General features: G+C 40.2%; 2 protein-coding genes across 2 annotated transcripts; both read right to left on the reverse strand.

Annotated features, from left to right (window-relative positions):
- Positions 1 to 433: 433 nt before the first annotated feature.
- Positions 434 to 3246, reverse strand: LOC121248371 (uncharacterized protein C9orf85 homolog). The gene is made up of 7 exons (XM_041146831.1): positions 3086 to 3246; positions 2817 to 2938; positions 2663 to 2715; positions 2396 to 2459; positions 2183 to 2225; positions 2045 to 2092; positions 434 to 786 (listed from the first exon to the last, which is right to left on the reverse strand). The coding sequence occupies exons 1-7, from the start codon at positions 3164 to 3166 to the stop codon at positions 622 to 624; spliced, it is 576 nt and encodes a 191-aa protein (XP_041002765.1). The 5' UTR covers positions 3167 to 3246; the 3' UTR covers positions 434 to 621.
- A 2245-nt stretch (positions 3247 to 5491) lies between these two features.
- On the reverse strand, positions 5492 to 8465 carry LOC121248246 (putative receptor-like protein kinase At5g39000). Its single transcript, XM_041146649.1, is given in 2 exon segments — positions 5492 to 8104; positions 8107 to 8465. Coding segments are annotated over 2 exon segments (2694 nt in total). The 5' UTR covers positions 8311 to 8465; the 3' UTR covers positions 5492 to 5614.
- Between the last annotated feature and the right edge of the window lie 8264 nt (positions 8466 to 16729).

Below are 16729 nucleotides of genomic sequence, written 5' to 3' on the forward strand. Positions count from 1 at the left end.
GAACAGGGTGGGAGTCCTCTCAAGGCACTGAACTAACCATAAGGGGCTCCTAAATTCTGAGTGTCGGGATGCTCTTTTTCCCCGTGATTGCAGCAAACGTGCCAGTTGTTGGGCTAAAATCAAACCCTTCTCGGATCTCTCCTGCTGCCTTGACCTCGAAACTTCATCCATGGAGAATTTAGCTGAAAACAATGCATTTGTAGGAATATCCCGTTCTTGTTTCCAAAGACCAAATTTGTTGGCAGAACGTTCATAAAGAGCTGCAATCAAAGCCTAACTAGTGCCCAGATGAAAGACAACAACATGCAAAGAGCACTCCAATGGGATTCTGTTGGTTCTAAGAATTTTATTTTCATAATAATGCAATTATTAATGGAGAAGCTGTACACCGCAGATTAAAATAATAACTTATAAAGAATGATAAGCCAGCAGAAAAACAACATAGGAGTAAGTCATCACTTATACTCTTGAAAAAAATGAAACATCATCCGTAAATGTGATACTTTAGCACATATTCAACAAAGAAACGAAACCTGGTATTTTAGCACCTAAGGTAGTGATTAGGACTAAGGAGAGGTCCCCACAAACTGTAACCATCTGTTGGGATGCTGTTCGTATTCCTTAACTCAAAATTAGGTCCTCAACTTCATTATCGTCCTCATCACCGTTATCATCCCTTCTTAGCTCAGCATACTCCTCAACTGATGCAGAAGGAAATAACTCCCCAACCTTGTTTTCTTTGCTAGTTGCCATTTTTTCTGAACTTTTAGATTGATCTCTGTTCATCTGGTGCAATAAAAAGATTAGACACCACATGTTAGAAGAAAAAGGGTAAATGGCCGACATGCTCAATTGAGTGTAAACATGTAATTTATACCAGTAAAACAATAACTAGGAAAGACTACAAAACCAGAGATACCTGTAAGAACTTAACAATGCACAGAGAACAGATATTTCCTATATAATAATCACAACTTGCCGGTGGTTGAGCTTATAACAGCCATGTTATTAGCTATGAAAGTTGTAGCTGGTTCATATAAAAGGGTAAGACATGATTGGTTCATTTTTAACTCACGGATGGTCTACCATTCAAATTAGGATAATAGCAATGTTCTAGTTTTTCTTCCCCACTAAAAGGCAAGAAAAACAATATTTTGATAGTATGAATAACATTCTATCGCAATCCTATACTCCAAGTTGTTTATATCCCCTCAGAGAGGTCTTTTCACAACTATAAGGAGAGATTGGTTTCCTCCATGTTTTGATGAGTCATCTTCTCCCAGAAACGAACCTTGGCCTACCACGCAAGAAGACCACAAGCTTAGTTGGATATCCCAGTGGGAGGAACCCTCGATAAATCAAACAGACAACATAAGGCTACAGCCCTCATTATCTCATTACTGATCTATGAAGAACCTAGCTGATCAGAGGAGACTGCAATTGCCCAACGAATTCATACAGCTTCTTATTTTCCCAGTCTTTTTTATTAGCAACAAATTTTGGACTGTTAGGTATTCTCTGACTGCCTAGATCAATAAGCTCAATAAAATCTTACAGCCATTTAAGAAAAAAGGTTTGAAACTCCAAAGTTTAATTTTCTAAACATTCATAAAAAACATGTTTCCTTTTCCCGTCCTTTGGTGGAAGAGTTTACAAGCATATAGTTATCATACAACTACAAAGACAAGCCAAGAAAAGGAAACTACAAAGACAATTTTGAACCTAGAAGTTTCGTGCAGAAAGAAACATTATCCCTGATTAAGCTTTTAAGTATGCTACCAATTATAATCTCTTGGAAAATGTTACCGCATATCAAATTATATAAATTATTATCTAAAAACTGTAAATTACTTGCCCATAAAAGATTGGTGATATAAGGATTTTATGAATAAATAAAAGTCACATTGTTGAGTTAAAGTGTGTTCTCAACCCCTATACTACACAAGAAAGCACAACCGATTGAACTGAAGAGCGATGTAGAGTTTCTATATAAATAAAAGAAAACAAATATCAGAGCTGAAAAATATTGCTTTATAGAGCTTACAGCTCGTAGCAGAGTCCTCCGGTCCCTTTCTCGAGCATTCTTAATTGCCTATAACAAAATCACACAGACCCTTGAATTATTTTCCAAAATGCTAAATTAAAACCAACTTGAGAAACGCATTAGTGACAAGAAAGTAACCTCGTCAAGCGACTTTTGCTCAGCCTCGACTTCCGAAGAATCTCTACAAGAAAAAGGTAAACAACATAAACAAGATTTCATATATATATATATATATATATATAAATACATATATATACACATATATATATATATATATTATCAGTAAACAAAGAGTATAATTAACGATATAGATAGGCATATATGATTCAAAGACATGCTTTCAAACAAAACCTTCCAACTATACGGCTCACACGGCAACGACACTTTGCACAGACACTTTGCTCCTTCGCACAACCTAGGTCCAAATCAATCCAATGCCTCAATTAAACAAAACCCAACAGCCCCGAAAAAAAAAGGCGTATAATTTGTTTATTCCAACACAACATATTAACTTAAATGCACTTATAAAAAAAAACATATTAACTTAAATGCCTTTCTCGGGAAAATAGATTCTATTGAACCAAACAGAGCTAAAATAATTCAAAAGGGGAAACCAACCAGGACAGAGATTATGGTAAGCCTGACGAACGGCTCGTTTCGAACATTGCTGACTGTAAACATTTAATTCAACAAGTGTTAATTAAAATTAAATCACTTGACCATTTAAAATGAAAATAGGAAATAAAATTCAAATATTAGAAAAAAAAAATACCATTTGGCCGGCTCGGCGAGGGGCTTGTACTTGCCGTAGCGGCGCTTCCAATCGATCTGTTCTTTACAACGTGGACAAACCCCCGTGATCTCTGAGAAGGGCCTAAACTTTCCCCCAACTTCCTGTTAAAAAAAAAAAAAAAAAAACTATTTTTTCTTCAGCCAGTGTAATCGAAAAGCAGTATCTAAATGAGTGAAATTCTTTTTCTTTTTTTAATTCTGTTTTCAGCTTTCAGAAATAAGGAAGAAAGAGATGATGGCGTGTCATACCGTTTCGTTTATCTTGTGACCGGCCTTGGGTTTCCAAGCGTATTTGTTTTGGTGCTTTGGGGGGCCGTGCTTGTTGCTCATCTCTTCGCTCTCTGCGGCCTCTGTTAGTCTGTTTTACATGTTCTGGGTCTTTAGCTCGATGATGACCTATGTTTCATGTTAGCTTCATGAACGGCACGCAGTTTATGTTGTTCGGGACTAAACGCCATGTCGCAATAATATTAAGATAATTATATTGGATTGTTTGGGAAGTGAGATTATCACATTCTATCTCATCTGATTTAAAAATTTATCATAATTTTCTTCTTAAATATCACTTAAATACAAACACTTTTCATATTTAAGTTTTCAATTTTTTTATCTAATCATTATAAATTTCTCAAACCTCCAAACATAACACAAAAAACTATATATTTTCAAATTTCAAAACAAAAATTATATTTTAACAAATTTTTTTTATTTTAGTTTTTTTATATAGTTTTTTTTCACATTATTTTTTTAAAAAATAAAAAAATTCACAATATTAATAAACAACATTTTCTTAATCACTACATAAAAAAATAAAAAAAAAAAAACTAAAAAACAAAATTGGAGCGAGATGTTTGAACGAGATCCCCCTGTCGGGATCCCTATCATTTTCTCACAACCCCTAAATTAATAAATTGTAAACCCAACCATTTAATCGATATTTCAGTCTCTTTTTGTGATGCAAGTATCAACTTAATAAAATTAATTAAATTATAGCTCTTAATTAAGACAGTTCAGCTGGGTACCTACTTGGATTATCCTGAGCCGGCACTTGGAAGAAATTGAGTTTTTTGAAACCCGAAAAATCTGGGTATTCGGGTTTAAAATAAAAATTAACTCTTTCTCCTTTTGTTTTTTTTTTTTTTTTTTTTTAAGTTTGAGTATCCAAGTTGCACTTGGAAATCAGGGTACCTAGATTGGACATAACTTATTTTTAAAAAAAGTAAACATAGATTGTAGGCATCGAGTTTTAAATTCATTACCCACCTTATGTATCTGTACCCGCTCCCAAATATGAGTAAGTAAGTAATCCGGTTATTGGCCCGAATTAGATAACTGCCTCCGAAACCGAGTTATCCGCTTTTCGGATCAGGTAGAAAAAAAGGGGGCCTAGATGAGCCGTGATAGATATATATATATATTTTTTAATCAAGAACAACCAATAAGTGTTATTACAAACAGAGAAAAGGATATGGTTAGAAGAAGCTGGACCCATGCAAATTATGAATCACTTTACTTCTCTGAAGTTGAAAATCACTTTCCAGCATGCATCAATAAGTATTTCTTTCAGCCTGCATCGAATATCATATAATACAGACCCATACCTTGTGCTGATTTGTTCATTTGGAAAATGGAGATTTTCTGGCCTTTTGATGTTAAAAGATAGAACTTTGTCTAATTGTAGTGCTTGAGCTTAACGTTTGACTGCCTTTCAATTTGTTTCCAATGCCGGCAAGAGGAGGAAATTCATTAGGTCGGTGCCGACGAGAAACTGGGAAGGGAGAGGGAGAAGGATGTCACGGGAAGGATATCAGAGCTCGTGCCTTTCAATTCTCTCTCTCTTTTTTTTTTTTTTTTTTGTTGATATTTTTTGGTCATTTTACTCCTCCAAAGTGGATGTGGTGGACGGACGTAATTAAATTAGAAATGATTTTTACAAGTTAAAAATATATAAGTTGCACGCAATACCTTGTAAAAAAGTGAATTTATATTTAAAAAAGTGTAAAATTATTCTTTTATTAATGAGATTCATTTTTTGTTTTTTTTTTAAAAAAAAAGGACTTGCATTTATCTATTTAAAATTTTTATCTAATATTATTCTTAAAATAATAATTTAAAAAAAAAATTTCCATAAACGATATAGTCGTTGTAATTATAGAATATTCCAAACCATCCATTTAGTTTTTATTATTGTTATTGTTATTGTTATTATTTCATGGATTTCGTGTAAAGTTCTTGGTTTGAAAGATAACACAAACGTGTTTTTTTTTGTTTTTTACAATTCTTTTCACAAATCAACAAAAGTTAAGGCCAAACTTTGATCCCACTAAAGTCTCCTTTCCCAAAAGATGTTTCACAGAAAGTTGCAAATCCAATGACTCAAAAGTATATAAAGTAGCCATTCCACTCGAAATGCAAAAGCAATAGTTCACTTCTTTATCAACTAAAGTGAGTCGTGACAGCTCTAAGCTCATTTATAAAGCGGCGTTCACACGATAGAAAGATCAAAGATGAGCTCCTATCTACAATGCAAACGTCGCTCAATTTTTTTAAAATAAAGTAGAGTTTATTATTAAAAAATTAATTTTTTTACATAAATTTAACATTTATTTATTTTTTTTAAAATAATTACGTAATATTTATACATTTTATTACTGTAAATCATTAATTGATTGCTTCCATAATAAATTATATAAATCTACAGCATCAGTCTTTATGTATATGCTCTAAATTACAAAAATAAAATACACTTACAAATTCTGATCAATTCCATAGTTTCTTTCATCCATCTTTACTGTTGGATATAGAATTATTCCATCCCATCTGAATACTCTTCCCACCACTACTAGCTTCCCAACTACTTCTTGAGTTCAACACGTGTCCAGGAGAAGAAAACAAGTCATCAAAATCAGAGGCAGTCACCTCTCCACGTGGATTAGATGGGCTGGCTTGGGTCCCACCTGTGTCCAGGCCAACACAGCCTACATCCTCAACCCCATGTCCGATATTCTTCTCAGCGTTTTCTTGAAGTTTAAGTACAAACTGAAGGGCCCACACCACATCTCTCATTGTTGGCCGTTCGATTCCTCGATCACGTATGCAACTATCTGCAACCTCCCCGAACTTGTTAAGACAATCGTATGCAATCTCACCTCTCAAACACGGGTCAGCGATCTGATCAAGGGTTCCATTATGATAACATTTCCTGGCCCATTGGGCCAAGTTCACTTGCTCCTTGGGTTGGCTCGGCATCAATGCTGGCCTAGCACACAATACCTCAAACATAACCACCCCAAATGAGTACACGTCAGATTTTTCCGTTAGCTTCTGCCTCCGATAGTACTCCGGGTCCACGTACCCAAAACTACCTTTCACGACAGTGCTGACGTGGGTCTGGGACATGCTTGTGGGACCCAATTTTGACAAACCGAAATCTGAAACCTTAGCTAACAACCTCTCATCGAGCAGTATGTTCGTGGATTTCACGTCGCGATGAATTATCATATTCTTTGCACCTGTATGAAGGTAGTTCAACCCATGCGCTGCGCCGATGCAAATTTGGACGCGTTGCTTCCATGTAAGCGTAGGGTTGTCATTTCCATAGAGGTGAGAACGAAGGGTCCCTCGTGCCACATACTCATACACAAGGATCATCTCGTCTTGATCATCACAATATCCGATTAAAGCCACGAGATTAACATGGCGAAGCTGGGAGAGCATGTGGATCTCAGTCCAAAACTCGCGAGTCCCTTGCTTTGACGATGGATTCAACCGTTTGATTGCAACAGCGGTGGACCCACTGTCAATATACCCTTTATATACATTGCCAAATCCTCCAGCACCTATGACTAATTGACGATCGAAGTTGTTCGTGGCCGCTTTGATCTCCACGATCGAGAAGTAACGACATAGTTCTAATGGCAATGTTGAAACGTTCTCGTCAGTGGACCTCCACGTCCTGGAAAATGGGACCCACGAGGATTTGGCCAAGCTCATACCAGATTCATCCGATCTCTTCCTCCTCCTCTGATAGTGAGCTAAGAAACATATGTTAATGAGTATTGCAAGCAAAGCACCAGTGGCAATGCCTGTTGCAATCATAATCGGTGACAGGTTATTTTTAGGCGTTGTCTTCTTCTCTTGTTCTGAGGATGTTGGACTTGGACCCACCATCGTCGGTTCTGGATTGGGCCCGGCTAGGTTACCATCCGATTGGTTCAACTTGAATATCTCTACACCGTTCAAGATCGCATCTGCATAATCCGGTTTTGGAATCACGTCTCTGTTTGGATGGAGTGCAAGCCATAAAACCTGCTTAGCTTGGGATTTTCCAGGAACCAACACAACGTAGTCTCTGTACACAGGACTTCCATTGCCGCCACTCCATTGGATCACATCCATTTGCTCTTCGGCCGTCTGATTATAGATGAATACACGAAACACCCGTTGATTCTCGTGCGTGACTTCTAATTGAGTCTCGCAAAAATGGAGCCTAACCAGATATAGAAACCCAACATCCACAGAAAAAATCCAAGTGAGGTTGTATTTCAAGTTAATGTTAGGATCCGTACCCATTGTACGAGAAGAAGTGTATATAATCTCTGGCGCGGTGTATGGTGGGGTGTCCTCAGTGTACTTGATCGTGACATTGGACCGATGAGGCATGGTGCCAAATGCCTTTCCAAAGATGTAATCCTCATCCTGACTCCAAGATCGGAACATTCCAGTATCATCAACGTTGGAAATATCTTTGCCACCCACGTTTAACCTATACAATGTCTCAAAAGCGAATAGATTATTAATATAGAAGGGCGAGTTGTCGCCTTCATTTACAAAGGTCACTGGGGACGTTTCTTGATTACTAATATTGTATAATTTACTGGGCATAGAAACAACCTCGATCCCGTTGATGAAGGCATAAGAGCTTGGAGATGGCTTGAAGGTTACGTCGAGATTTTGATTTTGTTGAACGTGGACGATGAATTCTTTGACAATAAATGTTGTGGAAGTAGTTGTAGTGGAGATGGAGAGATAGGCGCTGAAGTTGCTTAAGAGTGTGAAGTCATTGGCAGTGACAGAGAAAAAAGATTTGGTTTTGTCGTGATTGGAATATGATGTAGGGTAGAAGTAAAGGCGGAGGAATTTTGGGCCGGGTGAGACAGGAAAGGAATAGGTGAATTTGGAGTGGCGATCAAATATACGAGCAGTCATGTATGGGACTTGAGAAAGGGAAGGGTCAAATTTGGAAGCATTGGATGATGATGATGTGCTTTGAATGTCGTGGGGGAGAACATTGAATTGGAATCGCCTTCCCAGCGTCGGCCATCGAGTGAGGTAGAGTTGGAGGAGGAGCCACAGTTGAGGAGGAAATAATCAGTAGGAGTGTAAGGAGGTGGAGTTTTGGCGGTGGTGATGGGGAGAGATGGGAGAAGATGGACGATGGTAGAGAAGAGGCAGAGTAGTGCGACGATTGCCATGGGGCTAGAGTTACATACTGAAAACCCAGGAAGGAATGTTATAGTTGGAATTTGCAGCAGAAGCAGAGGCCAGTGTGAAAAGCTAATTATTATTAACTTTGTGGATAGACAGGTGGACGTCAAAAGTGGCAGAGAATAGTGCGGTTGTATCCATGATTGGGTTCCGTGAAAATCGTGGTTTATAGATCTATCATCTGATTAAAGCAAGCGATGATATGACGTTGGGGACAGCTCCGCTCGGATCCATGTACTGCCGTTTCTTTGCAATTTATTTTTTCTTATGTTAAAATGGAAAATCAACATGTACTGTCGTTTTCTGTTTACAAATGGACAAAAGTAGGCCCAAATTCATATTTTATTCCTGATTTCTAATGTCCAAGTATTAATTAGTCAAGCCACGCCTCCTCCTCGTCCACACCCTTATTTTCTTACCTTTTGGATTTGATTTTCCATTGATTTTGATGGTCATTCATGAATTTTCAAGTCTTTTTTATCCCACTAAACACTGCTTTTCCAAAAGAAAGTTTCACAACGTTACAAACTCCAGGCCTGAAAAGTATAAAGTAGCCATTCCATCACTCCCACATGAAAGCAATAGCCTCTCTCTCTCTCTCTCTGGTGAATCAACTTGCTGGAAATGCAAGTGGCCGGTTATGGCCAAAATAATTGTTGAAAATATAGGATTTTCCTTGTTGCATTCTATCAATATTGTTGGCAAGCGAACTAATTCGTCCACGGGGTTTATTAATTTCGTGGGAAATTGATATATGTCGGCAGCAGACTTTTAAGGCAGTAAATATTCAAAACGTAAACCTTATTGTTCACGTTCATACCCATTTTCTTGTAGTTGAAGCAGTAGAATATTTTTTTCTTTCATTATCCGATACGCATGAAATGATCAAAACGCGTCTCTTTTATGCATCTGAAATACATGTCAACTTGGACCGGAAAAATAAATCTAGGTTAAAGTCAGCAGTTTGTACGTAGTTTCAACCTGCAAGAATTAATGGTTGTGTTTTATGATTTTGTAATTTGAAAACTATATTATATGGTTTAGCTTATTAAACAAAATAGAATCTTTCAAAGGCAAATGAAGATGGGAGGGTATAAAATTTCATTTTATGAGTGTTAATGCCTAAAAATAGCAAAACATGCCAGAAGGAGAGAAATAGTCATTACCAACCCGCTATGGCGATTTAGGCCTTGGTCGGTATGGTCCGGATCGCCCAACAGTGGTATGGTGCAGTTATATGGTGTCCGTATGTATATCCATAGTAGTGAATAAGAAATAAATGTAGGAACAATAAAAAAGACAAACATACAGATTTACGTGGTTCAGTATAATACTTATGTCCAAGGAGGCTTGAGGAGAGAGAATCCACTATCATATGATTATTTTATAGTCTCTCTCAATTTCTCATCCTCCTTTTACAATGGAAATCAGATGTCTATTGTGGCGCCCTCAATCCCCCTTATATAAATACACAGGGATCGAGACGCCAGGATGGTGACAACACGGTCACACATCCCAACGAAGTGCCAGTGTGTGTACATGCAACAATGTACAAATAAAATAACGCAGCGGATAGTCAACTAAGTACCAGAATTTATTTACAATCAAACATCAGTAAAAATTTAAATAGCAGTTATACAGTCATCCATAAAAATATAATACAATAGTTTTCAAATAAACAAACGAGTGATCCCAGATCACTCCTGTGGCGCCCCCAATCCCCCTTATAAAAATACACAGGGATCAAGACGCCAGGATGGTGACAACACGGTCACACATCCCAACGAAGTGCCAGTGTGTGTAAATGCAACAGTGTTCAAATAAAATAACGCAGCGGATAGTCAACTAAGTACCAGAATTTAATTACAATCAAACATCAGTAAAGATTTAAATAGCAGTTATACAGTCATCCATAAAATAATTTACAATAGTTTAAAAGCTACAAACGAGTGATCCCAGATCACTTCTCAGGCGGAGCCGTCTCCTCAGGCTCGCCCTCCTCCTCCTCATCAGCATCAAAATCTGCGACACCACAAAATGGTCTCGCAGGTAAGTATAACCCAAACAACGACGTAATACAAAATGCATTAAATGCAACTAACATGCATGCACATGAAAACATGCATTTTTCCACAAAACATCATTTTCCCCGAAAATGATAAATTTTTCCAACACACACACACCAAAATCTCATTTTGGTCCGAATTATCCGTAAAACATTTTCCCAGAAAATGATTTACCCAAAAAAAATCGACTCGCACTATTTTCCCAGAAAATAGTGCATTAATACCAAATGCACCATGCATTATTTCCATATGCACCATGGTCTCCCCTATGGACCATCCGCACGTCCTGGCTTCGCAGCGGTGCTCAGTTCCGCGCCCAGCGCGTACGTGGCCAAGCACTCACACTACGCAACGAGCGATGCCCAGTTCCGCGCCCAGCGCGTACGTGGCCAGACATCCTCTAGTCCCCGCCAGCAGAAGGACCACGGAGTCGGCACGAGACCATCTCGTCCGAACCCATTGTCGCCCGGCGACAATCCAGGGGACGTTACTCAGTATATTCCGCTCCCGAGTAACCAGAGGAGCTCCACCGAGTTAATGCCCCATCTCGGCTTGGGGTCGTGATACACACGCACCAAAAATATTAACACATAAAATCATAGCTTTTCAAAGCACATCAACATGAATGCAATACACGAAAACCCAGTTTTCTTTTACAAACATGATCATGCATGAAATAATGAAATGCACATGTACCAACACAATATCCAAACCAACAATGACCAATCCAATCAAATCCAACCAAACAACTCCAATCACAAATCCATCCGACCCCGAACTCCTCAGACTCAGTCCGGCATGCCAAATATACAGTGAAATGGGTTAGTACAAAAATACATTTAAATTACGAAAGTTCTTTGGAGAAATACTTACAGTGCAATATAATAATTTTCCGAGGATCGCGAAGTTGAAAAAAGCGACGTTTGAGCAACACCACAGTGTAAAATACACTGTGGCCGTGGGTCACAATTACCAACTTTCCAACGAGGACAAACGAAGACCCAAGATTGATAGGGTAGGGCCTAGGGAGGTCGGTGAAGCTAGTGGTGGTGGTGGTTTGCCGTGGGTGGCGGCGCAAGGGGCGGTTTTAGGCCCGAAAAGTGCAAATCGGAGATGGACTTGGTGGGGCTTCACCGGTGACGGATCGGAGCTTGGGTTGGGTCCAATGGGTTGCCAAGAGGCCGGGGATGAAGTGGTAGGAAGATGGTGGCCGGAGGTGGCGCGACGGCGGCGCAATGGAGGAAAATGTGCCGCGGCGTCGTGGGTTTCGTGGGCTTCGTGGAGGCTAACGGCGGCACGAACGGCGGTGATACTGGTGGGGTAGGACGGCCGACGGCTGGGGAGTCTAATGGGCTGGGCGGTGACGACCACCGCCGGCGGACGGCGGCGCTGGGAGTGGACAAGGGAAACGGGCGGAGGAGAGGGGAGGAGAGAGAGGGATCGCGCGGGAGAGGAAAAGAATAAGGAGAAAAGAAAAAAAGAAAAAAAAGAGGAAAAGAAAAGGAGAGGAAAGAAAAAGAGGGAAAAAGAAATGAGGTCCAATCCTCATAACTTGGGTTACAAAAATGATCCAACGGAAACGATTTTAAAACCACAAGTTAAATAAAATAATTTAAACGTAATGGTAAAGTCAAATTGAAATAATTAAATCCGACGGTAATTAATTTAAATATTAAAAGCAATTTAAATGCATAATAATAAATAAATATTTGGAAAGCACATAAAAATAATTTTCACCAAATAAAAATCATAGAAATAAACTCACTAAAATCCAACCAATTTTAAAATAAGAGAAATTATTTTAATTACATAAAAAATAATTCCTTCAGTAAAAATACACTAAAATACGGGGTGTTACATCCTCCCCCCTTAAAAAAATTTCGTCCACGAAATTGGGAAGGTCAAATATTGCACCAAGACAAGATCAAGATTCAACCAAGAGAATACTTAGAACATACCGTCAAAATCAATCAAACAAGTATGGATATTGCTCCCTCATGTCGGCCTCTCTCTCCCAAGAGAAATCTTGAGCCAACGGATCACCCCACGCCACTTTCACCATAGGTATTACCTTGGACCTTAACTCTTGCTCTTTCCAATCTACGATCTGGGTCGGGGCAACTTCATAAGTAAGATTGGGCCGCAGTTGAATGCGTTCGGGATCCACAAAACGTGGCTCTTGCTGTCCAAAACTCTTCTTCAATGAGGACACATGAAACACATCATGAACATCTCCAAAATAATCTGGCAAGGCAACTCTATAAGCAACAAGCCCAACCTTCTCTACGATCTGAAAAGGGCCAATATATCTTGGACTAAGCTTTCCTTTCTTACCAAAGCGCTTAACCCCTTTCATAGGAGAGACTTTAAGATAAACCCAATCTCCTTCTTCAAAGGATAAGTCTCTTCTTCTTGTATCTGCATAACTTTTCTGGCGACTTTGCGCTTCAGTCATCTTCTTCCTGATAAACTGAACTTGATCCTTCATTTCTTGAATTAACTCAGGCCCAAGCAATTTGTTCTCGCCAACTTCATCCCAACATAAAGGCGATCTGCATTTCCGTCCATATAAGGCTTCATACGGGGCCATCTGGATGGAGGAATGAAAACTGTTATTATAAGAGAACTCAATAAGTGGTAAGTGATTCTCCCAACTTCCCTAGAATTCCATGACACAAGACCGCAACATATCCTCCAGAGTCTGAATAGTACGCTCTGATTGGCCGTCTGTTTGGGGGTGATACACCGAACTAAACTTCAATTTAGTGCCTAATGCCGCCTGCAAACTCTTCCAGAAATGGGACGTGAATCGCAGGTCCCGATCTGACACAATACTCTTGGGTATTCCATGCAAACGCACTATCTCCTTGACATATAACCGAGTCAACTTACCCAACGAGTCAGTATTATTAACAGGCAAGAAATGGGCACTCTTGGTCAACCGATCCACAATCACCCAAATGGAATTCTTCCCACTAGGAGTCCTTGGCAACCCTACCACAAAATCCATAGAAATATCATCCCACTTCCATTCCGGAATAGGGAGAGGTTGGAGTCTACCAGCAGGTCTCTGATGTTCAGCCTTCACCTGTCGGCATGTGTCACATTTCTCAATAAACAGGGCGATGTCCGACTTCATTCCTTCCCACCAGAAATTCTTCTTTAAATCCCTATACATCTTTGTGCTTCCTGGATGAACCGAATAAGGAGCTGCATGAGCTTCTGCTAAAATTCGCTCTTTAAATTCAGAGTCTCGGGGAATCACTCTACGATCCCGAAACCTAAGAATGCCATCCTTATCCAAGCTGTAATGCAAGGGTCCTTTAGACTTTCTGACTCTTTTCCTGATAGCCAACAGATTAGGGTCCTTTCTTTGAAGAGTCTTCAATTCATCAAAATCCACTACTCGGACATCCAAGACTGAAGATAATAATTCTTCTTGCTGTGAACTCTCGATAAGAAGTCTCCTCATTCCACAAAGGAGAGAGTCCACATCTGAAGATTCCGCTTCATCCACTTGTTGTGACTTCCTACTCAAGGCATCAGCGACTAAATTTGCTTTTCCTAGATGATACTTGATTTCACACTGATAGTCGCTAATTAGCTCTAACCACCGTCTCTGCCTCATGTTTAGATTCTTCTGAGTAAATAGATGCTTCAAGCTCTTGTGATCAGTATAAACTTCACAGGCTTCGCCATACAGATAATGCCGCCAGATCTTAAGCGCAAAAACTATTGCCGCCAACTCCAAATCATGCGTGGGATAATTCCTTTCATGAATCTTCAGCTGACGAGATGCATAAGCAACAACCCGTCCCTCTTGCATAAGAACGCATCCCAACCCGAATTTGGATGCATCACTGAAAATCACAAATGGCTTGTGTGGCTCCGGAAGTGCCAAAATAGGTGCCGTTGTCAATCTTCTCTTCAACTCTTGAAAACTTCTCTCACATTTGTCAGACCATACAAACTCAGTATTCTTCCTAGTCAAGGCAGTGAGAGGTCCTGATAGCCGAGAAAAACCTTCCACAAATCTTCGATAGTAACCGGCAAGTCCCAAGAAACTTCGTATCTCACGAACTGTTGAAGGGCGAGACCACGACAAAACAGCTTCTACTTTACTGGGATCTACAGCCACCCCTTCTTGAGAAATCACATGTCCAAGAAACTTAACTTCTTCTAACCAGAATTCACACTTGCTCAGCTTAGCGTACAATTGATGTTCTCTTAATTTCCCAAGTGCCAGGCGAAGGTGACAAGCATGCTCTTCCAAATCTCGAGAATAAATCAAAATGCCGTCGAGAAACACCACCACAAAAGAATCCAAGAAAGGCCGAAACACCCTATTCATTAAATCCATAAAAGTAGTAGGGGCATTAGCTAACCCAAAAGACATCACCTTAAATTCATAATGCCCATACCTCGTCCTGAAAGCAGTCTTGGGCACGTCCTTATCTCTTATTCTCAACTGATAGTACCCTGACTTCAAATCAATCTTCGAAAAGATAGCCGCTCCCTGAAGTTGGTCAAACAAATCATCAATTCTTGGTAGAGGATACTTGTTCTTAATAGTCACTTTGTTAAGCTCCCGATAATCTATACACATTCGGAGAGTACCATCTTTCTTCTTGACAAACAACACGGGCGCTCCCCACGGTGAAGTACTAGGCCGAATAAATCCCTTGTCGACCAGTTCTTGCAATTGAGTCTTCAACTCTTTTAATTCAGCCGGTGCCATGCGATAAGGTGCTTTATGCACAGGAGCCGCACCAGGTTCCAAATCAATAACAAATTCCATATCGCGAACGGGAGGCAATCCGGGCAAATCATCTACAAACACATCAGGAAACTCGCCCACAACTGGAATATCTACTAACGACTTCTTTTCAGATGACGTAGACTCAACTTGGACCAAAAAAGCATCTGCTCCACGAGCTATATCTCTCCTAGCTTGAATTGCTGATATAATTGTTGGTTTTGCCTTCAACTTACTTCCCGTGAATTCCACATAATCATCATCCGAGAGTTGAAAACCAATTACCCGACTTCTACAATCAATATTTGCTGAATATCGATATAGCCAGTCCATTCCCAGAATTATATCAAATCCCAGCAACTTGAATACAATCAAATCTGCATCCAGTGTCCTCCCTCCAAAATCCAAAGGACAGCCCAAAGCAACTTTAGAGCACCACACCATCTCACCATTTGGAAGTGCCACTACTAGAGTTTGCGATAAAGGCTCCGTGACCAGATTACACATCCGTGCAAAAGTGGCAGACACAAAAGATCGAGACGCCCCAGAATCAAACAAAGTACATGCATAGAAATCATATAGGCGAACTCTACCTGAAGCAAACACATCCACCAGACAATCCCAAATAATCCAACCATAACAAATATTAAATCAAATTAAAATAATTAAATGCATACCAGTAATAACCCCAGCATCGTGGGTCTCTGGAGCTCCGTAATCCACATCACCAGGGGTCACTGCATAAACCCGAGCTTATACCAACTGTCTCTGGTTGCCCCTTCCTCCTCGTCGACCTCCTCGCGCTCCTCGCGCTTCTTGTCCTCCTTGAACTTGACCAGGACACTCCCGAGCAAAGTGACCCGGCTGGCCACATCTAAAACACTGAATTCCTCTCTGGCCACACTCACCCTCATGGGCTCTATTGCACCTGTTACAAACTGGAGCTCGACCTCCAGCACGAGCACCGGTGGTCGTCTGCGGACGGGCACTAGTCCTTTGCACGAACTTATGAGGCGACCCAGAACTACTCCCTTCGCCAAGGTAACTCCGCCTTTTCTGACCCGGAGGGGAACCTGCTCCAAAACTGTTTTCCCGCTCTGCAATGCTGGCTAAATCCACTAACTCTTGAAAGTCCTTAATCCGAAGGCAGGCCACTTGTTTACGTACCTCATGGCGCAAACCCTCCAGGAAGCGCTCGACCCGCAACTCCTCCGTAGAAATGAGGTGAGGAGCGAACCGTCCAAGCTCCATAAACTTTCTTGCATATTGCTCCACAGTCATGCCACCTTGGACCAAATTATTGAACTCCCGAGCCTTTTGCCTTCTCACTGAAGCAGGAAAGAACCGGTCATCGAACTCTTTCTTGAAACGCTGCCAAGACACAGCCAAGGAACCCAACTCCATTTCTAATAATGTCCGCTTGGTCTCCCACCAATTTGCCGCTTCACCTTGCAGCATATAACTTCCATATAATACCATCTGAGCCTCCGTGCATCCACAAACTTCAAATGTTCTTTCCAAATCTTGAATCCACCTCCTAGCACGCATTGGGTCCTCCTCCCCAATGAAGGCAGGGGTCCTATG

This window comes from Juglans microcarpa x Juglans regia, chromosome 2D (assembly GCF_004785595.1).
Source record: "Juglans microcarpa x Juglans regia isolate MS1-56 chromosome 2D, Jm3101_v1.0, whole genome shotgun sequence".
Taxonomy (NCBI): Eukaryota; Viridiplantae; Streptophyta; class Magnoliopsida; order Fagales; family Juglandaceae; genus Juglans; species Juglans microcarpa x Juglans regia.

What these genes read in the sequence shown, in the direction of transcription:
- LOC121248371 (XM_041146831.1), bottom strand. Translation starts at nt 3,166, where the DNA reads ATGAGCAACAAGCACGGCCCCCCAAAGCACCAAAACAAATACGCTTGG. An exon ending in GTCACAAGATAAACGAAACG is followed by an intron (nt 2,939 to 3,085) that starts GTATGACACGCC and finishes TTTTTTTAACAG; the next exon opens with GAAGTTGGGGGAAAGTTTAG. An exon ending in GTGAGCCGTATAGTTGGAAG is followed by an intron (nt 2,226 to 2,395) that starts GTTTTGTTTGAA and finishes TTTTTCTTGTAG; the next exon opens with AGATTCTTCGGAAGTCGAGG.